At 39.9% G+C, this 24,887-nt stretch overlaps 1 protein-coding gene across 1 annotated transcript in view; it reads right to left on the minus strand.

Moving 5' to 3' along the window:
- STK32A (serine/threonine kinase 32A) overlaps positions 1 to 24,887 on the minus strand; it is a 130,157-nt gene that overhangs the window by 75,590 nt on the left and 29,680 nt on the right. Inside the window, exons 3-4 of the mRNA XM_039219197.1 lie at positions 24,568 to 24,623; positions 23,146 to 23,297 (exon numbers count right to left, since the gene is read on the minus strand). Of these exons, the coding sequence (XP_039075128.1) occupies positions 23,146 to 23,297; positions 24,568 to 24,623 (208 nt within the window). The remainder of the gene's footprint in view (positions 1 to 23,145; positions 23,298 to 24,567; positions 24,624 to 24,887) is intronic.

The raw sequence follows: 24,887 nt of genomic DNA on the forward strand, positions 1-24,887 counted from the left end.
TCAAAACTTTTGCATTTCAAAAGACACCATTAAGAAAATGAAAAAGCTTAACTCAGTCGATTAAGCATCCGACTTTGGCTCAGGTCATGACCTCATGGTTCGTGTGTTTGAGCCCCACATCGGGCTCTGTGCTGACCGCTAGCTCTGAGCCTGGAGACTGTTTTGGATTCTGCATCTCCCTCTCTCTCTGACCCTCCCCTGATCACACTGTCTCTCTCTCTCTCTCTCTCTCAGAAATGAATAAAACATTAAAAAAAATAAAGAAAATAAAATGAAAAAGCAACCAACAGAGCAGGAGGAAAGATTTGCAAAATAGATAACCCATAAAGAATTACATATAGAATTTACAAAGGACCATTACAACTCAATAATAAGACAAGCCAATCAAAAAATGGGCAGAGACATGAATAGATATTTCACTAAGGAAAATACACATGAAAAGATGGTCCACATCATTAGGAAGCAGAAAAATGGAAATTAAAATCATAAATATCGTGCCTATCTGAATGGCTATAATAAAGAAGAGATGACAAGAAATGTTGGTTTAGGATGCAGAGAAAAGAGAACCCTCATAAACTGCTGGCAAAATGTAAATGGTGCAATCACTTTGGAAAACAGTTTTTGAGTCTCTCAAAAAGTTAAACATAGTACTACCATGTCACCTAGCAGTTCTACTCCTAGATACCTAGGTAAGAAAATTAAAACATATTGCCATCCAAAGACCTGTACACAAATATTTGCTGCAGCATTATTGCATTATTTGGAATTGCCCAAAACTAGAGAAACACTAACTGTTCATTAACTGGTGAATGGACAGACAAAATGTGGCATATTCATCTAGTGGGATAGTATTCAGCACTAAAGGGGAATGAGCTACTAGCATATACTACAGTATGGATAAGCCTCCTAAACATTGTGCTTTGTGAAAAGAAGCCCGGCACAAGAGATTACTTATTTGTAATTTCATTTATGTGAAATTGCCAGAAAGGGCAAATGTATTGATGCAGAGAAGAGATTACTGGTTGCCTGGGGCTCAGTGTGGGAAATGGGAATTAACTCTAAATGGGTACAAGCAATCTTATTGGGAGGATAAAAGGATTTATAAATTGATTTATAGCAATTATTGTACTGCTCCATAAAATTGCTAAAGATCATTGGATGGTTCCTTTGAAATGGGTACATTTTACGACACATAAAATATGCCTCAATAAGATGGTTATTTTAAAAAAGGACAGTGAGTACGGGAAAATAAGGATTATGGTGTAGCAAGGTTATATATTTGTTCAAGAATCATGTTAGGAAATTGTGGAGGCAGGATTGCATCTAAATCCACACATACTGTGTGCACAATAGCCAATGAAGTTCACGAAACAAAGCGTCCAAAGCTTATCATAAAATCCTGCCAGGGAATAGAATAGTTATTTAAATACCCTTCCAGTCAACTCCGAAAATGTAATTTGTATGCCTCTCGGGAAGTCTCAGTGTACTGGTGGGACGTTTCTGATCGTCGGGAAGACATCTCCAAAGAAGAGTTTTTAAGAACCAGTGTTGTCGTATGCATCCAAATGATAGAACAATTTATCCGTGTTTTTTAGACTCTGAACAGGGAGTACTCACAGCAGGCTTTTCACAGTTCAGGAAGAGCATTAGCTCTTGTAAGAAGGGATCCCTCAGGAATGGGTCAAGAGGAGGTTAGGGTATACTGTCCCAATCGTTAAGTACGGATGTGAATTTTAAAACCTGTCTTTGGAGCAATGGCCCATCATATTTCTCCTCTTGTGGGTCTATAGCAACTTTCCAAAGTGTATCTAGTGTGAAATTCATAAAAAAAAATAAAACCAAACAGTATTATTTCACCTAATTCATTTGCCAAGACAGCAGAGAAAGCCCAGGGTTTACACAAGTCTGATTTCAGTAGTTTACAAAAACTATGCCCAGTTGTTGCTGCGTGTGTGTGTGTGTGTGTGTGTGCTTAACTGAAATGCCACAGCCTGGATGACAGGCTGAGGTCAAGAAAGATTAATGGCTTGGATAACATTGGAACCAACTTGAAACAGCAATCTAAATTCTCTCTGCTATATATTTAGAGGGAGTGAATTTACAATCCAAATAAGCACATATAACTTTTACTCATTAATGTATCAGAGTGGGAACACTTCATCAAGGCTTGAGAAGAGCAATGGTAGGCAAGGATGTGGAGAAATGGGCACTCTCTTATGCTCCAGTGGAGGGTAATTTGGTGAAAGCTCCTGTGAAGACATCTTAGAAATACCTCTTCAAAACCAAAATGAAACAAAACAAAACAAAACAAAAAAACCACACACGGTTTTTGACCCTGTAATTTCACTGCCAGGAACTTTCAGTATGGATACATTTGAAAAATCCTAACAAGATATGCATACAGGGACACTCATTACAGCATATAAAATAAAAAACAATTTGCATGCCTGTCACCAGGGAGCAAGTGAACAAATATGGTAAACTCCTGCTACAGACGGTACAGCAGTTTTAAAAATGAGGCATATCTATATATTCTTATTGGAAAAGATTTCTAAGGTATATTATGAAGACAAGGTGAGGGAAAGAGCAGTGTTATACTAAAATATGCATTATATGGTAGATGCTTAGTGTATAGAAAAAGGACGTATTTAAAACTAATAGAACACAAAAGGAAAATAAAGATATTACATGCATATGCTGGTATATGCATGACATTTTCTGCAAATATGATCCTAGTTATCTAAATAGTAGGATTATAGGCCATTTTACTTTTCATTTTCGTTTTATTTTACATTTTATTTTTTTTTTTACATTTATTTATTACCGAGAAACAGAGAGAGACAGATAGTGAGCGTGAGAAGGAGAGACACTGAATCTTAAGGAGGCTCCAGGCTCAGAGCCCAGTGTGGGGCTCAAACTCACAAACCACGAGATCATGACCTGAACTGAAGTAGGACACTTAACCGACTGAGCCACCCAGGCACCCCTGCATTTTACTTTTTAATTGTTTTATTATATAAGCCCTAATAAATATAACCAACGTATTTCTCTCTACTCTGATCTGTTTAATATATGTTGTTTCCTTGCAACAAGTAGTAGATCACCCCTAGAGATCTAGTGAATGATAAAGTGAATACAGACAGCGATATTATCCTTGAATTTGCTAAACGACTAGAATGTAAGGATTCCCACCACTAAAAGGAAAGGATGGTTACACAACAAGAGAGGCATTAATTATTGCCACAATGGTGATCATATTACTTATACAAATGTGACAAATTAACATGTTGTCCACCTAAAATTTGCACACTGTTATATATCAAATATATTTCAATTTAAAAAAAGGAAAAAGTGATAGATATCATCTCCTCAGGAAGGAACTAACCCATTTGAGTCAGCTTCTAATCTATATAAAATATCTAGACTGGTCATTTCCCTCAAATATTCAATGTTAACATTCCCCTAATTGTTTTAGAAACATTACTTAAAAAGAACTTTCATGGAATTTTGGGGTCCTATAATTGGATTCAAACAAGATCCTTACTTTGTCCTTGATTTTATGTGCCTCTAAGTCTTTTTTATTTTGTAGCTTCTCTGACCAACTCTTTTAGACTTTGTAATTTTTTGCTGAAGAAACCAAATCACTTTTGCTGCAGTATTTCTGCAGTCCAAATTTTCCTGACTGGGCTCCTGTCCTATCTTTCTATATGTTCCACAAGTCTCTGTACTTCAGGACAGCCGGTAGTTAGACCCCATGGCTTGCTCAGAGTCAGGTTTGATTTGGGGGGAGGGGGGGAAAGACTGTGGCACAGGTGGTGGTGTGTACTTTGATCAGAAGGTATATAATTGATTAGTATCTTATTGTGGTGTGATCGCCATTAATCAGTTGAATGGCTACCTCCAAGAATTCCTTAGGGGCTGTGATACTTGACTCCTATCATTTCTTCTTTATATTTTAGCTGGAGTACTTTTATAAAGAGAAATTGGCTGTGACCCATTATCTAGGTACTCTGAGGTGCAGTTCATAATATAAAGGTAAAATAAATGCTTACACCCTTACTTATCATTTTTCAAGATGACTTGGTGGTTTCATAGAAACCTCCCCCCAAAAACATTAAGTGTTCCCTTTATTCATAATAAACTCATGGGTTTGATGTTACCACCCTTATTGGTATTCAGTTTATCATGTCCATTCTTTGCCTGTATTCTATGCAGAAGCATAGTCAAGTTGGATCATGTGTTACTATTTCTTTTATTTTTGTTAATGTTTGTTTATTTTGAGAGAAAGAGAAAGAGGGAAAATGAGCAGAGGAATGGCAGAGAAAGGGAGAGACAGAATCCCAAGTAGGATTCATGCTGCCAGCTTAGAGCCCAACATGTGGGCTCATGTAACCCACAAACCATGAGATCATGACCTGAGGTAAAATCAAGAACCAGACACTTAACTGAGCCACTCAGATTCCCCAGAAAATATGTTATTTTGATATGACCCTAGTAGGCTTTAATACCTTTTGTTTTCTGTTATGAAAAAATATTCCTGGCTACATTGTACAATTCCTCCATCTGAGTTATAGAAGTGTTCTCTGAAATTAGGAAGTCATTGTTATTAGTTATTTTCAATGGAAAGAACTAGGAATAGATACAGATATTTGGTATAGGTATAAGTGTAATGTGTAAAGGCACACACAAATGTAACCTAAGGTAAAGACATTCTAAATTCATAATCACACTTTCTATTTACATTAAAGACAACAGAAATTTTTTTTAAATTTTTTTAATGTTTTATTTATTTCTAGGAGAGAGAGAGAGACAGCGTGAGCAGGGGAGGGTCAGAGAGAGAGGGAGTCACAGACTCTGAAACAGGCTCCAGGCTCTGAGCTGACAGTCAGCACAGAGCCCGACGCGGGGCTCGAACCCACGAACCGCGAGATCATGACCTAAGCGAAAGTCAGACGCTTAACCAACTAAGCCACCCAGGTGCCCCAAGACAACAGAAATTCTTAACCTCATCAGTATAATACCAGTAATTCCTTTCTCCCTGACTGAAAATCCTGGTTCTGAAGAATTCTGAGATCTCTCAAGGAGGTTTCACCCAATAATCCTTCATTCTGTTTCCTTTTTCCCATCACATGTATAAAAAACCAAAACATTGTCAGAAAAACAACATCAACGCTACCTTCTACAACGTTATCAGTACAAATACTTTATTTTTGCTTAAAATGAACTATTAGGACCTCATCAAGATAAAAAGTTTCTTCACAGCAAGGGAAACAATCAATAAAACTAAGAGGCAACTGATGGAATGGGAAAAGATAGTTGCAAATGACATATCAGATAAAGGGCTAGTATCCAAGATCTATAAGGAACTCAACAAACTCCACACCCAAAAAACAAATAATCCAGTGAAGACATGGGCAGAGGCCATGAACAGACACTTCTCCAAAGAGGACATCCAGATGACCAACAGACATGAAATGATGCTCAGTGTCCCTCCTCATCAGGGAAATACAAATCAAAACCACACTGAGATACCACCTCGTACCGGTCAGAGTGGCGAAAATGACCAAATCAGGAGACTCTCGATGCTGGTGAGGATGTGGAGAAACGAACACCTTCCTACACTGTTGGTGGGAATGTAAACTGGTGCAGCCCCTCTGGAAAACAGTGTGGAGGTTCCTCAGAAAATGAACACTAGAACTCCCCTATGACCCAGCAGAAGCACTGCTAGGAATTTACCCAAGGGATACAGGAGTGCTGATCCACAGGGGCACATGTACCCCAGTGTTCACAGCAGCACTCTCAACAAAAGCCAAATCATGGAAAGAGCCTAAGTGTCCATCAACTGCTGAGTGGATCAAGAAGATGTGGTTTATCTATACAATGGAATACTACATGGCAATGAGAAAGAATGAAATCTGGCCATTGTAGTAACATGGATGGACCTTGAGGCTGTTATGCTGAGCGAAACAAGTCAGACAAAGACAGATACCATATGCTTCTACTTATAGGAGGAGTAGGAGAAACTTAACAGAGGACCATGGGGGAGAAGAAGGGGAAAAATAGCTGGGGAGAGGGAGGGAGGCAAATCATGAGAGACTCTTGAATACTGAGAACAAACTGAGGGCTGATGGTGGAGGGAGAGGGGAAGGGAGGTAAGGGGCATGGAGGAGGGTGCTTGTTGGGACGAGCACTGGGTGTTATATGAATCCAACTTGGCAATAAACTATGAAAGAAAAAAGATATTTTTGCTATTCTTTTTGTCATTAAGCTATATTCCACTAATGATGTACAATAAAGTTACTATTTGAAAGTCACGTGGAATGGTACATTTCTATGTGGGTATGCCGCAAACTGGCTATCTACTTAGGTTAATTTGCTTTATCTTATGTTGTTTTTTTAAATTCTTTTTTAAAATTTTAATGTTTTATTTATTTCTGAGAGAGAGAGAGAGAGAGAGAGAGAGAGATCAGGGGAGGGTCAGAGAGAGAGGGAGACACAGAATCCATAGCAGTCTCCAGGCTCTGAGCTAGCTGTCAGCACAGAGCCCGACGTGGGGCTCGAAGCCACAAACCATGAGATCATGACCTGAGCCAAAGTCGGACGCTTAATAGACTGAGCCACCCAAGACACACCCTAAATTCTTTTTAAATTTTAATTTAATTTTATATTTATGTAAAATATTTGTTTTCAAAATAAAATTGGCAAAACAGGGTACACCAAGAATGAGCATCTATCCTTATAATGCTTCTATCTCTTCATTAGTCACTTCTTTAAAAATATTTTTATTGTGGTAAAATATATATAACAAAAATGTATTATTTTAACTACTTTAAGTGTACAGTTCAATGGCATTAAATGCATTGACAGTGTTGCACAGACATCACCACTATGAACCTCCAGAACATATTCTTCCTCCCAGAGACACTGTACCTAGCCCTTAAATAACTCCTTGTTCTTCTTTTCTCCAATCCACCCCCCCCCAACCCTCTATCTTCTGTCTATGAATTTGTCTATTCTAGGTACCTCCTCTAAGTGGAATCATACCATGTTTATCCTTTTGTGTTTGGCTTATTTCACTTAGCATAGTACTATCAAGGCTCATTCACGTTGTAGCATGTGCCAGAATTTCATTCCGTTTTAGGCTGAATAAGATTCTAGTGTATTCAGGGGCGCCTGGGTGGCTTAGTCGGTTAAGCATCCGACTTTCGCTTAGGTCATGATCTCGCGGTTCGTGGGTTCGAGCCCCGCGTCAGGCTCTGTGCTGACTGTCAGCTCAGAGCCTGGAGCCTGTTTCAGTCTGTNGGTTCGTGGGTTCGAGCCCCGCGTCAGGCTCTGTGCTGACTGTCAGCTCAGAGCCTGGAGCCTGTTTCAGTCTGTGACTCCCTCTCTCTCTGACCCTCCCCTGCCCACGCTGTCTATCTCTCTCCTAGAAATAAAAAATTAAAAAAAAAAAAAAGATTAAAAAAAAGATTCTAGTGTATTCATATGCCACATTGTGTTTATCCATTCACATGTTTCTACCTTTTGATTATTGGAATAAGGCTGCTCTGAACATTGGTTTACAAGTATCTGCTGGAGTCCCTGCTTTCAATTATTTCAGTACATGCTTAGAAGTGGAATTCCTGGATTGCACAGCAATTCTACATGTAACTTCATGAGGAACCACCAAAATGTTTTCCACAGTGGCTTTGACATTTACATTCTTTCCAGCAACGCACAGTGTTCCAGGTTCTCCACAACCTTACCAACACCTTTCATTTTCTTTTTTTTTAAGAAAATAGTAGCCTTTCTAATCAGTGTGTAGCATTATATCACTGTGGTTTTAATTTACATTTCCTTAGTGTTTACCTGAACACCTGTTCATGTCTTTTTTGGCCATTTGTTTAATCTTCTTTGGAAAAATATCTCTTCACACTCTTTGTCCATTTTTAAATTGAGTCATTTCTGTTTTTATTATTGAACTACAGGAGAACTTTATATATTCTAGATGCAATTCCTTATCAGATACATGATTTGCAGTAATTCTTTCCAGTTCTGTAGGTAATTCTTTCCACTTTCTTGATCGTATCTCTGAAGGACAAACGTTTTTTATTTTGATGGAGTCTTATTTATCCTTTTTTTTTTCTTTTGTCAATTGCGCTTCTGGTATCCCATCTAAGAAACCACTGACTAATCTAAAGTCACAAAGATCAACACCTATTTTTTTTCTTAAAAGAGTTTTATAGTCTAAGCTCTTAAAGTTAGGTCTTTATCCATTTTGAGTTCATTTTTGTTTATGATGGGGTAGGGGTCCAAGTTCATTCTTTTGCATCTGGATATCTAGTTGTTCCAACACCATTCATTAAAAAGACATTTTCCCACTGAATTGTCTTAGCACTCTGGTCAAAAGTAAATTGACTGTAAATGTGAGAGTTTATTTTTAGATTCTCATTTCTGTCCTGTGACTAACCGTATGCTGGTACCACACTTGTCTTGCTCACTATAGCTTTGGAATAAGTTTTGAAATTGTGATGTGTGAGCCCTGCACTTAACAGTGTATTCTGGAGGGTAGACCTTAATAGTATATACACATATTTCTCATTCCCTTTCTCACCTGCGTAGAGCTGCATTTATGGATGGCACATGTTTAATCAACCTATTGCCTGTTGAAGGACATTTAGGTTGTTTCTAGTTTCTTGTTATTACTAATAGTATAACTGAAAAAAGTTTTGCATGTCTTTTTGTATTTTGGCGAGTACAACTTTGTGGTAAATTCCTAGAGGTAGGTTTGCAAAAATAACTTTTTAATTTTTTAAAAAAATTTCCCCTTTTTTTTTTTCAATTTTGTGTTTGAAAGAGACAGAGAGAGGGAGTGAGGGAGGGGCAGAGAGAGAATCCCAATCAGGGTCTGTGCTGTCAGCAACAGAGCCTGATGTGGGGCTCAAACTCATGAACCATGAGATCCTCACCTGAGCTGAAACCAAGAGCCAGACACCAGGTGCCTGACAATAACTTTATTAAAAACAAAGGGTAAAGGCATATGCAATGTTTGCTCTATATTGCCACATTTATCTCCACAGAGGGTGTATCATTTTGAATTCCCACCAGTCATATATGGGAGTGCCTTTTTCCCCATGTTCTCTCTCTAGAGGATGCTGTCAAATTTCCCAAAGTTTTCAACTTCAGAAAATCTAAGCAGTAGGGGAAGACGATCTGAAACTTACTTATAAAGGGATTTTCCTTTGTCTATTAAGTAGTTTTATAAAGTTCTTTAAGGATAAACTCACACCTTCCGTATCCTCATCAAAACATACATAAATGACCTCATCCACTCTTTTTATCTTGTGTGTACACTGTACCCTGGTTAAACACTCATGTATCTTAAATTCATAAACATGGATAATTGAGAGTTTATGTAGATCTTCTTGGTAGTACTTAAAATGAATTCGAGGAGACTACCTTAAAATAGCTATAATAAATACTCACGGAAACTTCCTTCTTAGCCCCTAGAAACTTCTATGTACATCTCAGGAGACAAAGACTCTGGTTCTGGGTTCATCTCTCCTCTACCTCAGAATTTCCTGACCTCTTCTTGCCAAACATAAATTTAAACGTTACCCCTCTGTGTTTCCCTCTTTGGACTTCTGCAGCAGTCGGCCATTCTTTATAGAACACTCTAGAAACGTAACTATAAATGGTTGCACTGTGTTATATTGTATTATAACCATTAATATTTTTTGCCTGAATTTATTATTTGGCTGAACACTTTGAAGAATTTCTGTTTTGGTATCTCTCCTTCCATCAGCAACCTCTGGAATACAGCTTGGTACAGAAGGAGCACTTGTTTAGTCAGCGGCCATTTTAAAAATATTTATCACATGTTTACTTGTACAAGGTGCAGAGGCTAAAGGACAAAACCAGGGCACATGGTTTCCCTCTCCTTAAAGCTAATGATCTATAAGAGATAAATAAATATTTGCACAACAAATATGTAGTCATAAAATGTGGTGGAGGCCATGAAAGAAAAGTGCAGATACTAGGATAGAGGCTGACAGAGAACATACTTTTGACCGACGGGCGTTTAGGGGGGTGGCAGTCAGGAAAGCCTCAGACAGCATAGCACACGTGCTTATCTGATTGGAATCATGGACGACAGTCTCAAATAAAATGAGCAAAAATCTATAATTTTCACAATGAAAAGGTGGTGGATGATTTTTAAAAATCACACTGAACAGCTTGCACATTATTTTCCTGATGTTTTGGTACAGTCGTGGGTTTTCCTCAAGCCTTGACCTTTCTCTGGACAGAGCTTTGAATGCTACTTTGTGATCCATCAGCTCATTTGTATTGGCTCTGGAGATGTTACTGATGAAGCTTCTCTGGGGAAATTTTGGCTATTACTATTTTCTACGGAATATCTGGAGACAGTTACCTCAGAGAATAACATAGCCAGTAAACAGGCAAAGGGGAGTAACACCATCTTGATGCTTATAATAAAAGGAAAGCCAAGACACAAGCTCAGATGATAATGAGGAACAATTAAATCAGACTCTTACCTCTACAATTTGCCGGGGGTCCAGAAGAAAAAAAAATGTTGCAAGTTAAAACTTTTTGTGCCTCATAGGACCAAATGCAGACGCAGTCGAGCGAGATGAGTTGGGGTCATCGATGGGATGACACATGGTCACTTGTGATTCAGAGAGTGGCTGCGGAGGTCCTAACTGCTGACAGGGCTGGGATGTGCTGAGTCACACATTATGACTGGCTGTTTCCCAAAGGGGATAAGTGGAGAGATGAAAAGTTCATCTGGCCCAGGGTATTGTCTGTCCTCTGCCTGGCTAGCAGGAAAAGCAAGTCTCCTCACCGACCAGGTTCCCTCCACTCAGACTGCAGGGCAAGGGGAGGGCTTCTCGGCATCGCTGCCCAACATGGAAATTCTTGTTTGTGCCCTTCATGCCCTCTTTCGAGCTTCTCCATTTTTTTTTAAGTTTATTTATTTTGAGAGTAAGTGGGAGAAGGTCAGGAGAGAGAGTGGGAGAGATTGAATCCCAAGCAGGCTCCACACCACCAAAGCAGAGCCCGACGTCTGACTAGACCAACTGCATCTTCAGAAATGTTTGGATCTTTCTACCTCTACCTTCATCTCATGGGCTCTTCTATCCATCTCTGTTTCTGATATCCAGCGGTTAGAACTCTACCAGTGAAGCAGGGAGGGGCATTATGCTTTTTTTCTCAAACTGGAGAGTATTCAGTTATAATTGGTGATTTTGTTCCACTATAACAGTACTATATATCAGGTTAAAATTTTTTTCATTGGTTTTAGAGTTTTAGAAGTAGTGATGCATATATGAGCAATATTCTAATAAAACTATATAAATTATATATTCTAATATTGTAATAAATATAATAAATATTCTATTAAAATATAGTCTAATAAAATATAAGTTAACATTAAAGGTCTTAGAGAATTTGTAGGGTGGGATTTGGAATCTAGATTTCCCATCACTTTCTAGTTTTGGGTTTTGGGCAAGAAATCAAATGACTCATCTTGAGCTTCCTCATCTTTACAAGGGGACAAATACTAATTCCTATCATATACAAACATGTATTTGAAGATACATAGTATATGTAATATTTTAGCATACCACCTCAAAAATAAGTCCCCCCAAAATATTTGCGGTCTGCATGACTTCACGTATGTATAATTTCCTTAAGTTTCTCACAACAATCTACTTCTGGAGTCTACTTCCTGAAAATACACTTTTCAATCTACCAAACTTCGGTAGAGTGAGGATATTGCCCTCAATTAAACTCCAGTCCTGATTAAATATACCTGTATTAAAACAGCAGCAAGGGGCACCTGGGTGGCTCAGTTGGTTAAGCAACCAACTCTTGATTTCAGCTCAGGTCATGATCTCCTGGTTCATGGGTTTGATCCCCATGTTGGGCTCCGTGCTGTTAGTGTGAGATCCTCTCTTTCTTTCTCACGGCCTCTTTGCTATTCATGCCCTTTCTCTCAAAATAAATAAATAAACTTTAAGAAACCTTCAAAAACTAAAACATCAACAAAACATTTATTATGTGCACTCTCAGGAGAAAAACACACAGCTGGATTCACTTTAAATTTATAACCACAGGTCTCACATGGCTACTTAGAAAATCCTATTCTAATCCTCTATTAATTTCAGGCATTTATTCACCCCGCAGCTTGTCTCCTCACAGCCTCCCGAACTATGCCCACTCCTCCTTCTCAGTTGACGGCTTCATGAGTCACAGCAGGAATGACACCAGAGCTCCTTCATCTGCCCACCAACAAATCCACCAGTTACACATCTGTGCATTTACATACTCTGCCTTCTCTCCTAGCACAGTGAAAGCAGTGCCCCACTTCTACCCAAGGCCAGCTCATTACCTGAGCCCCCGTCACAGCCAGCTCGCCATCCTCAGGAGCTCACTGTGGCCTTCCTCCCCATTCTTCCCTATGTTACACATTCTTCCCACCCTGGGCTCCTACTCTGCGCCCAACCCTGTGTATATACATCTAAAATGTGTACATGTGTGTATATATATTTAACAATTAAAATATTTAAATATATCCAATAATAATATCAATAAAAATAATAATATATAAATAAGAAAAACATAAACTATTTATATATAACAATAATATACAAATGAGAAAATAATCATATCTATATGATAGTATCTGGTGATATATACAAAAATATAATAGAACATGACCAACTAGCATTTATTTTAATAGAATGTGAACAAGTAGTGTTTATTTTAAGAAGCTCATTTTCACATTTGCAAATCAATTGACTTCGGCACATCATAGAAATGATCTCAACAAAAAAGAAAACACATTTGATAAAATATAATACCCATTCATGATAAAAACTTGTAGCAAACTAGGACTGAAAGAAAACTTTCTTACTGTGATAAATGTATCTACAAAGATCCTAATACAAACATCATATGAAATCTTGGAACCTTGAAAACCTTCCCCATGAAATCAGGACACAAAGACAAGGATATCTATTATATCCAACACTGTTCTCAATGCAAATGCAGTAAGCATGAATATAAAAGTATCCGAATGGGAAAGGAAGAAGTTAAACTATCATTATTTGTTAGTGACATGATTGTAAATATGGACAATCCAAAAGAATCTACAGCCTGATCAGCAGAATTAGTAAGAGAATTTAGCAAGTTCACAGGACACAAAGTCAATATTAAAAATCAACTGTATATTGTTAAACAAGCAATAAATTACTAGAAAATAAACTTTTGGTGAGTAATTACCATTTGTAATCATATCAAAAACATAAATACCTAGGAATAAATCTAAAGAAAGATATGATGGATATCTACAATAAAAAGTGAAATCGAAGAGAGAAATTAAGAGATGCCTAAATATTCAGGAAAACACATAGATATATATAAATTTTGTGAATTGGAAAGTTTAATTTAAAAATAATTAATGTTTATTGATTTTTAAGAGACAGAGAGTGGATAGAGAAGGAGCAGAGAGAGAGGGAGACAAAGAATCCAAAGCAGGTTCCAGGCTCTGAGCTGTCAACACAGAGCCCGTCGCGGGGCTCCAACCCACAGACTGTGAGATCATGACCTGAGCTGAAGTCAGATGCTTAACCAACTGAGCCACGCAGGCGCCCCAAATTTTTAATATTTAAAAAAAAACCTTAATTCTCTCTGAATTAGATTCAGTGTAACGTACTACAAATACCAGTAATTTTAAATTGCAAGCTGACAAGCTGATTATGAAATATACGTGGAATTGCAAAGAGCCAACTACGGCCAAGATAATCCAGAAGAAGAATTATGTTACTGAATTCTGTGATTTGTAGAAAGCTATAGTAATTAAGGTAGCGTGATAAATGTGTAAGTGTACACAAGTAGATTAATGGAACAAAGTCTAGAAGTCTATACGTATTTGGTGACTTGACTATCAGCAAATGTGTTACTGCAGTGCAATAAGAAACTTTTCTGTGAATGGTGTTGGGTATATTAGATTTCCAGATGGGGAAAAAGTGAATCTTGACCCTCAATGACACATCTACATTTAAAAGTTAAAACAGCAATGCTACTAGGAAACAGGGTAGAATTTTTTCACCTTGATATAGGCAAAGATTTCCTAAACAGGACACAGAAGCCACAACCGATAAGGTAAAGGATGGATCAACTCTCTGTATCACATTTAAATTTAAGCTTTCTGAATGTCAAAAAATAATATCCTTACAGAGTGAATAAGTAAGTCATAGATTGGATAAATAATTTATATTCACAAATGGACCATTGAGAAAAAAAGGCAACCAAGAGATGTACAAGACTCAAGTACTTTATAAAAGAGAATTCCAAAGGGCCAACAATCGGGGCACCTGGGTGGCTTAGTCGGTTAAGCGTCCGACTTTCGCTTGGGTCATAATCTCGCGGTTCGTGGGTTCGAGCCCCGCGTTAGGCTCTGTGCTGACTGCCAGCTCAGAGCCTGGAGCCTGTTTCAGAGTCTGTGATTTCCTCTGTCTCTGACCCTCCCCTGCTCACACCGTCTCTCTCTCTCCTAGAAATAAATTAAAAAAAAAACATTAAAAAAATTAAAAAAAAAAAGGGCCAACAATCATATAAAAATGTGCCCAACTCACAAGTCACCAGGGAAGTTCAAACTAAAACCACAATCAGATGACAGTATACATTTACTAGAACACTGTAGAGAAACTGACAATACCAAATATTGGTAACGTTTTATAGCAACCCGAATTACCATATATTGCTGATGTGAGTACAGACTGGTACAACTTCTTTTGAAAGCCATTTGCCAGCTCAACCTACATAAATCCTAGGATCCAGTGATTTGATTCCTAGGTTTACATCCCCAAATATATGTACTTTTGCTTACCAAAAGATACAAACAAGAATGTTAATAGCAGGACTATTTATAAAAGTCTCAAACTGGAAACGACCCAAATATCCATCACTAGTGAGATGTATAAATAAATCATGGGATATTCCTACAATGAAGTATGATAGGGAAATGACAATACATTATTGCTACCCATGACGATATGGATGAATCTGAAAACACAACAAAACCACTCTGCATCCCACCCTCCCAGAAAACATCACTCAGTTCCTGTGTTCTCACGAAGCCACTCCCTCTGATCCTTTGTCCAATCATTTGGACTTGGCTGTTATCAAGGTCACAATATCTTCATCTTCCCAAGTTCAGTCAGTTCTTTGTCTCCTTAATTTGAACCTCTCCACAGCACTTGAAAAGGTGTGCACTCTTTCCTTTGTGAAACGGCTTCTAGATTCTAGGATGCTGCACTCTCCTGATTTACTCCTAGCTTCCAAGCTGTTTCTTCTTTGTCCAGTTGCCTGCATCTTCTTCCTCCATCAGAACTATAAGGGTGCTCTAGGTCTTTAGCCCTTGGCCCTTTCCTTCTAGCTGTTTAACTTCTCCCCAAATATGTTCCCTTCAAGCCCTGGCTTAGCTAGCATCTATAAGCCAATTTCCCCCATATTTGTGTATTTTTGGACTTCTTCTTGGACCCTGGACTTCTCTTCTGAGCTTTAGACTTGCTGCCTGTTCAGCAGCTCTATTTGGATGACTAAGAGGCAACTCAAAATTAACACGGCTAAAAGAGATTTCTCGATTTTCATAATGAATCTAATCCTCCTCAGATCTCCCCATCTTAGTGGATGACACAATCATTCATCCAGTGGCTCAGGCCAACAATCTGGGAGTCATTATTTATTTTACTCTTTCTTTTAGCCAAGGGGCAGGCATGTTTTCTGAGCAGGGCCAGCTGGACCCTCTCCCAGGACTTTGAACCTTGAGTGGGGGACCCGAGGTTCGAAAATTGGTTGGGGCTGATTCATGCCAGCTGAGACAGCCTTGAGAGCCTGTCTGTTGGTTCTCACCACCTAGATTCTCAGAACTGCCTTTGTCTTTTATTTTCTGGAGACCTCTCTGCTTCTTCAGCTTTATATCTGAGGCTGTAAGCTACTCCACGTCCTCCCAAAGAATTTCTTTTTAGTTGAAATTTCCTAATAGCTTCTTGTGTTGTCTGCAATAAATGAATCCCTTGCAATATTGATGAGTAAATGAGTAAGTGAATGTCTGCATTATGAAGAGTCAGTTTCCTGCCTATTGGTCCATCAGTCAGTAAGTCAACGACCATGGCAGCAACCATTACCATGTACAGACCACACAATTAACACTGTTTTCTGCCAAGTTCTTCTTCAAGGACTGCTGTCCCTTGTTCTCCACTTAGCCAAGCTTGTCTGGGCCATACCCAAGGACAACTTCTTTGTGTGATAGCCCTGGATAATACAGGGTAACCTCTCCTTCTCAAGATCCTTAATCACCTCTCTTCTTAAGACAACAAAGCTGGACACTAAGGTAAGAAGAGCTGATTTTAGCCAGTGGTATAGTATTGCGACAGGATTCCAACAGTGTGGACTGAACTCAACTCTGACGTGCACAGAAGTGACTGGGTGTCAGAAAGGGAGGATGAGGGGATGGAAAGGCGATAAGCCAGGACCTGGTAGCCGGTGGATTAATAGTTACAAAGAGGCAGCAACAGGTTTGGTCCACGTGAAACCCATCTGGGTTCGTTAACCTGCGCTTATCAAAGTTGGGCTCCTCCCCTCCCACAGAGGCTGGGAGACCGGGCGCCATCTTCCTGTGCTAAGTTCTTTTGGCAAACTAAATTCTTTTGGCAGCTTTGCATTTTCTCCCTCTCTTTAAGGGGAGCTAATGCCGTCCTGGGGATTGGGCCCTGAGCTCTTAGAAATGGTGTTAGTGTTTTATTCACGTCTTTATAGACCAAGATTGAGGCCTACTCAAGAAGATGGTTCAGCAGGGCCTGGCTAGAATCTGGTCAAGAGCAAACCATTGTCACCAGGTAGAACTCAATGTGATGAGAGGAGTCCTTTGTCGGAGAGTGTGGAAGATGCTTTGTGGCTAGCTTTGAAGGTAGAGGAAACTTGCTTTGAACCGAGGAATTCAAGCAGCCTCAAACAGCAGGAAAAGGTAAGAAAACATTCTTCCTGGACCTCCAGAAGGAACACAGCTCTGCAGACAGCTTCATATTAGCCTAATGAGACTGATTCTACACTTCTGACCTCCTCCTTAATTGTAAGATACTGAGTTTGTGGTTTTTACACTTTTTCATAGTCTTTTACTCTGAAGTAGTTAAAGTTCATTTACAGTGAAATGCACAGATATTAAAGTGTAGAGTTTAATCAATATTTTCAACTCTATGCCCTGATCTCAGCAGTACCCCAATAATGAGCACAGAATATTTCAAACACTCCCCAAGTCTCCCGCATGCGACCTTCTTGTTAATCTCTGTGTCCCATAGGTAATCATTGTTCTGATTAATTTTGTCTGTCTGTGAACTTTCAGTGCAAGCAAGCAATGCAGGGCAAAAGGAAATAATGTCTTAATTATTTTGTGAAAATAGCTTTAAGTCCACTTACTCCACTTCAGGTTGTTTTAGCCACGAAGTTTATGGTAATTTGCTCCAGCAGCAACAGGAACCTGGTACGGCAGTTATTTGTACATAATGAAATATGGGCATTTGTTATTTTCTTTAAAATGTCTGTATTTCCATATTTTACATCTTTTTAATTAAACATATGTTTAGTGTTTTTTTATTTTTGAGAGAGACAGCATGAGTAGGAGGGGGGCAGAGAGAGAGAGAGCGACAGAATCCAAAGCAGGTTCCATGCTCTGAGCTGTCAGCACAGAGCTTGACGTGGCACTCGAACTCATGGACTGTGAGTTCATGATCTGAGCCAAAGTCGGATGCTCAACCCAGTGAGCCGCCTAGGTGCCCTGTATTTTATATTTTTTAAAATGACTTAAATTTTAAAAATTTAGAACAAATGCAAAAACTTTCTAGTGCCCAGGCTAGCTCACACTCAGGTACACATGTCTACTTAACAATCTTCTCTGGGGCACCTGGATGGCTCAGTCAGTTGAGCAACTGTCTGATCTGACTATTGACCTCAGCTCAGGTCATGATCTCACAGTTAATGAGTTTGGACCCCAAGTAGGGCCCTGTGCCAATAGCGCGGAGCCTGCTTGGGATTCTCTCTCTCCCTCTCTCTGCCCCTCCCCAGGCTGTGCTCTCTCTCAATAAACAAACAGACAAACAAACACAGAATCTTCTCTGGTTAGGGGGGCTGAGGGAGCATTGCATTTAGGGTAGGACCTCACTGAGTTTTTGTTTGAAGTCCTCATTTTTTTATGTTTATTTATTTGTTTTTGAGAGAGAGCATGCTCATCCAAGCATGAGCAGGGGAGGGGCAGAGAGAGGGGGAGAGGGAGAGAAAGAATCCCAAGCAGTCCCACGGCCTGTGAGATCATGACTTGAGCCCAAATCAAGAGTTGGACACTTAATTGACTGGGCCACCAAGGAACCCCTAAAGTCCTCATGTATTAAGCACCCACTGTGTGTGAAGTGCTTTATCGACATAGTTATGGCAATACCTTCTGCCATGGCTATTGCTGTAGTTCCCAAATATGAATGAGGAACCAAGCAAAATACATCATCTAAATGGGTCCATTTACAGAGTTACCAAGGGGCAAAACAAGGGTTCAAGCCCAGGTCCCTCTGACTTCAGCACCTGTGCAGAATCTGAGACGGCCCCGATTACATGAGCAGATGTTTGTAAGTGTGAAGGAAATGGCAATGGGATCATGGGACAGGAGCAAGAACCAGAAGCCTGATGCCCTCACTAAACTCCATTCATTCATTCATTCACTCATTCACTCATTCATTCATTCTACAGGTATTTGCTGAACACTTACTGTGTGTGAGGCATTATCATATAGTCTGGGAATGAAGCAGTGAGCAAAATGTACAAGCCTACCTGCCTCACAGAGTTTGTATTCTTGTGGGATGTGAAAGACATTAAACAAAATAAATTCCATTTCCTTCATATTTTCTAAAAGAGCCCTACAAGAGGCCCACAGGGGGTGGCTTTCAAAGCTGGACTTCCCGGGTCTGAGCCCTGGCTCTGCCAGTTCCTGGCTGTGTGACTCTGGGAAAATGAGTCACCCTCTCTGAGCCTCAGTTGCTCTGGTGTAACATGGAACTAATAATCGCTCTGAACCTAAATTGTTAGGATGAATGAATGAGACCATATAGGTAAGACTCTAAGTAGGAGACTTCCATTGATTCAGAAGCTCCTCTTGGTTCTGTGGCTCTGTAGGCTACCTTGAATTCGCACAGTTGATGATTCCGTGAAGAAACACCGGCATGCAGTCATGAATAATGGAGGTTGGTTCCAGGGGCCTGTGAGTCTGGCTGTGTTCAGCTGTCTGACAGGACCCTTTTCATAGTCCAGTACAGGTGGTCCTTTCCACTCAAAACAGACTATCTTGTCTTCTAGTTTCCTGAAACCACATGTGGGTCCCTTCTGTTCCCAAGAACAAGAGACAAGGCTGAGGGCAGACTGGAGCCCCGGGGGGCCGTGTGCAGCTGCAGGCTTAATCTCAATTAGCAAAAGCCACCTGGGGGACAGGGCTCTGCCGGGCAGCACTGGGGCCCATTTGTTCACGGGCTGTGGGTTGCCCGGGCTTTGTTAACAGCCCTCAGGGAGGGACCCGCAAGAAGACTGTCTTTGCTTTTCCTGGATGCCAGCCCCCTGCCAGGCCGCCTTTCTTTTATAACGTGGCTGACATCTGACCATTGCGTTCCTGAGTGGGCTCAGGCCCATGGAGGCTGGGAAGGGTGAACTGCCATTCAAAATGTATCTTGACCCTTAACTCTGCTGCCCCAGCCCAGGATACACATGCCCACATGCGGGTGCACACGCACATGTGCGAGCACGCAAGCCCCTCTTCTACTTAGTTCTTCATGAACTTCTCACATTGACATATTTATGTGCCACTTGATTAACAGCAGCCTCTCACGGTTACTGGGAATGTGGGGTGGGTCAGGGGCTCTGTCCACAAGGGCTCACCACTGCATCCTCACACTAGGGGTCTGTGTTACCATTACAGTTGCCAAATTTAGTGAATGAAGATTCAAGATGCCCACTTAAAGTAGAAATTCAGACATGAATAACTTTCAGAAAAAAATTGTGCTGTGCAATATTTGGGACACGTACTAAAGGTGATTGGTTATTGATCTCAAATTGAAATCTAACTGTGTCTCCTGGATCTTATCTGGAAAACTCTAATTATAACTTGTTTGTGTTGTTCCATAAATATATCCCTGAATGAGGGAATGGACGGGGCTAATACAAGATCAAAGGCAGAAAACCAAATATAGGCATTTTACTGGCAAGTACATGTTGGAAGTGGTTGTTTCAAGGGGATAGGGCTATTGGAGAATTTTCATTTTTCTATGTGATTTTTTTTTCTTGTAGTCGACTACAATGTGCAAAGTTTTCACCTATCACATATGTGTGTATTTATGCCTCTACATACACACACCCCATCTCCTTAACATTAGTGCAAAACCTACTTAAAAGAAACAGCTTGTGTTTTTTCTCAGCCTGAAAACCAGAATTTTCTGAACACATCCCTAGAGGCTAGAGGCACTGTGAGTACCCATGAGAAGATCACTGAAAGCAATATTGAGAGGCCTACATAGCTTATCAGTAAGATCAAGTACATGACGGGTACATAGGAATTAAAAAGTATTGCTGTTACATTATTAACCATACTGTGCTTTAGCCAGTTTGCTCTTGAAGCTTTGGGGATGTAAAGATAAATCTAGTTAAACCTAGGACACAAAATCTTGATTAAATTGTACATAATGGGGAATCTTTTGAATTTTTTTTCTCCTTGGGTTCACAGGAGCAGGGAGGAAAAAACAAACGTAAGTTCTCACAGAGAATGAGACTTGTCCCTCCTGGGCCACACACACAGCTTCCTATGATGTTTGGACGCTGGGTACCTTTGAAATTTGCGTTTTGGATGCCCACAGTGGCTGGGCAGCGAGGGGCATGTCAGGAGTGCTGCACCTTAATGCAGCGAGGGAGGGAGCGCCCATCGATGATGCGCTTATTCTGTGCTGACAACAGCACTTTGTCGCCTTTTGCTCATAAAAACAACCCCAGTTACACACATTGATCCTGTCTCATAATTGACTTAAAAATGATAAAGATTACTCCCAGGACACACCTCCAAAAGCACTGTAAGGTGTTTAGTAGTTGGAGAAAGAGTCACTTACATTTCTTATGCTGCACTTGCTAAGGCAGAAAGCCTTTATTAGAAGAAATAAATATCCTTTTGAAGATTTTCATCTCAAGATTTGAAAGATGGAAATTTTTTCTTCTGTACCTTAAAGATGCCCCCTCTAGGTTTCCAGTTTGGAAAGTGGTACTAGAATTAAGGCGGGAAGGGACTTCTTCTCTCTCCTCTATCACTATTTTTTTAACTTTATTTATTTTGAGAGAGAGAGAGAGCATGCATGTGAGCTGGGGAGGGGCAGAGAGAGAGAAAGAGAAAGAATCCCAAGCAGGCTCTGTGCTGTTAGCCCAGAGCCCAACATGGGGCTTGATCTCATAAACCATGAAATCATGACCTGAGCCAAAATCAAGAGTCAGGCATTGAACTGACTGAGCCTCCCAGGCGCCTGTCTCCTCTATCACTACTGATGGTACCTGATGTTCTGTTGAGACTCAGTGTGAGAAGACGGGAAGACAAGGCTATACCCCATGTTATCACCAAGTCAGCATTGTGTGGAATGACACCATGTCAGCAAGCAGCAAAATCTGTAAACTTTGCCCAGCTCCAAGTCTCCTAACATCCACCTTATAAAAATTTGGGAATAGACTGAAATCCATCTTGCCTACTCAGTGAGGAGAGACCGGCATGAAAGGGCGAAATGCTGAGTGTGTCCTTCTGGAGAGGTTCCTGGTCTTAAAAGGAGAAAGTTAGCTGGCTGAACTTTGGAAGAAGAAAAATGTGATGTCGAACAAAGGGAGGATGTGAACTGAGAGCTCCTTGTCATTCTCAGGGTAGAGATAGGGTGTAGAAACAAGCAATCTCCTGATTGCTAAGTGTTGGGAAGAAAGAAAGAGCTGTACCCATGTAACTGCATAGCAGAGTTGAGAATAGGCCACTCTAAGCTACTGATTAAATACACTGTGCGTGAGTCAAAATTAGACTCCACCATGTCTGAGTACTGCATGAACCTAATAGACCTATTTCCAATTCACACAAAACCATCTTCTTTTCAACTCTGGTGTAGAGTCTTCGAGCAAATTGTATATCAAGTGAACTGTATCAATTAAAGATGGAGGGAGACAGGTTTTATGCATTAACTCCTCCAGAGAAATCTTTAAACACACAGTGACATTCCAATTATTTTTCCATTAGTATTCTCTGAATGAAGACTTTTTTTTTTTTTTTTTTTTTTTTGCCTTTGGTAGTAGAAACTGCTTGGTATGCATATTTAAATAACCTTCATGCTGACTTAGCTTTAAGACCAGTTTCTTAACATAATGGATGCATTAAAATGTAGAGAAAAGTAAGAGAGCCACATACAGACCTCCATGCATAAGAAAAGAGCAGGGAGTAAGAGACCTTGCCAGCTTCCTAGCTATTTTCTGAGCCCTGGGTTATGATCTTGGCTTTGGGAGGAGATCACAGTTTAGCCCCTGATCTAAGTTAGCTCAACCTCTGTTAAAAGCTATTTGGTGAGAAAGGCAGAGCCTGTCCTGATCCTGCTCAGGAAGGATCCTGTAAGGAAGCCATTTCTACCCCCAATCACTGTAGAGAGGAAGTGCTTTTTTTCCAAGTTCTAAAGATGAACTTCACATCAGCCATTGATGATAGACTTAGTCCCCACAGTCTCGGCCCCACAATTAATGGGGAAAGAGAATCTAATGAATGACAAGACATCCAGACTCATTCTCTGTCAGCCTGTTTAACTACAGTGTCAGTATTCTATCCTCCTGGCCCACGGGAACTGTGACAAATAAACCAAGCAGTATTCACTAGTGACAGTGAAACAACAATGGGTTTCATTATAAAGTCCAAAGAAAGAGAAGCAAAGCCCTTGAGGAAGAGCCTCCTGAAGATTTTGCAAATGCATACCTAGAAATCAGGATGGGCTTCCAGAACATTTGGGAGGTGAAGGTGGGAGTGTCTCTGTTCCGAGATCCTGTAAAAACACTTACCACAAATTAACCAGGAAAGGATGCTCCAGGCCCTGCATGATCTGGAGTTCCTTGAAGACATTTCTCACTTCATTGCGCTCCACACACTTTTGTTTGTTCATGTATTTCATTGCGTACATCTTCTTGGTATCATTCTTCTGCACGATGCAGACCTGATGGTGTAAATCAGAGTGAGAATGTGGTCAGGGAGTTGACAGATCTTGGCTGCGAGAGACAGAACAAGACTTGTTTAATGGCGTGGCCCGGAGGCCTTCTCACTTGCAAATTCTCTGACACTCACGTTGCCACTGAGCTCTGATTTCGGAGCACAGAAATTCATTTTCTTCCTCTGTAACAGGTCAATTCTCTAATCTCTACTTTCTCAAACAAGTCTGCCTGTTTTTGGCTCTTTGAGTTTTGTTTAGACAGCATTTTGGAGAAAATGGCTGCTTCCTTGTCAGGAATCTGCCAGTAGCAAACGACAGCCTCACTCTGCTTTGAGTGACTTTAATAGTCATGGCTGAACTGCCAAGCTGAACAATACTGTGTGAAGAATTTCTGTTTAATCATAGTTGATGTAACCTAAAAGGACTTAAAGTACTTGGAAAACAGGGAACACAATGTCCATATTTCTGAAATTCTTTTGGAGGTTCTATATGTCTAATAAAGTGGACAGCAGATGATTTTAAAATGCAAGCTCAATATGAAATAAGAACTATTCTCAAAGTATGTCTCCACCAAGAAACTAATGATCAGAATTTGAAACTAGAAGGTTCTTACAAAAAAAGATTAGACTGGTGGGGTGCCTGGGTGGCTCATTTAAGCATCTGACTTCAGCTCAGGTCATGATCTCATGGTGTGTGGGTTCGAGCCCCATATCGGGCTCTTTGCTGACAGCTTCAGATTCTGTGTCTCTCTCTCTTTGCCCCTTACCTGCTCACACTCTGCCTCTCTGTCTCTCTCTCTGTCTCTCTGTCTTTCTCTCTCTCAAAAATAAATAAACATTTTAAAAATATTTTAAATTAGACTAGATCTATTTTTCATGGTAGATTTTTGAGAATAAAAACATTGGATACCTGAGGAAAAAACAGAAATGGAAAAAACTGCTTCTATTCCACATAAGCTTTAACTCTTACATTGAGAAGATAACTATTACTGAACATACTAATACAATTGGCGACTGAGTCCAAAAGTTTACTGTCCTCTTTAGCGTGAAGAGAAAGTCTTAAAATCTAGTGAGAGTAAATGGGCATGACGTTGAAATAACTCTAAGAACAACCTGTGTTTGTTATGTCACACACTTCAAATTGTAATGACAGTTTTATAGCAACCTCTCTGAATTATCATTCCTCAGGGCCTCAGTCACTGGATAATCTCATCATTCTCAGACTCTGTTCCTTAAGGTACATAACCTTGTCGGTGGTTAATCATTTTGGTTCTCACCTTCCCAAAACTGCCTTTCCCAATGGCCCGCAAAATTTCAAAGTGGTCAAAGTTGACTGTAAAACAAACAAAAAGAAGAAAAATGTGAGGGATTATTAGTTGCTTTTTCATCACTAATAAATAAGAAAGATTCGGCGAAATCAAAGTATTTTGTTTCCACCAGCATTCCAGAGGACCTTAATTCATTCATTCAACAAATATTTCTTAAACAAGTATGATTCATTCATCACAGTGTTTAGTACTGAGGGATATAGTAATAGCTAAGTAAAAATGGAATCTCTACCTTTACGGAGCCTATAGTCTAGTAAGAACTCCATAGA

This window comes from Hyaena hyaena, unplaced genomic scaffold, assembly GCF_003009895.1.
Source record: "Hyaena hyaena isolate Hyena2069 unplaced genomic scaffold, ASM300989v1 scaffold_797, whole genome shotgun sequence".
NCBI classification, from domain to species: Eukaryota; Metazoa; Chordata; class Mammalia; order Carnivora; family Hyaenidae; genus Hyaena; species Hyaena hyaena.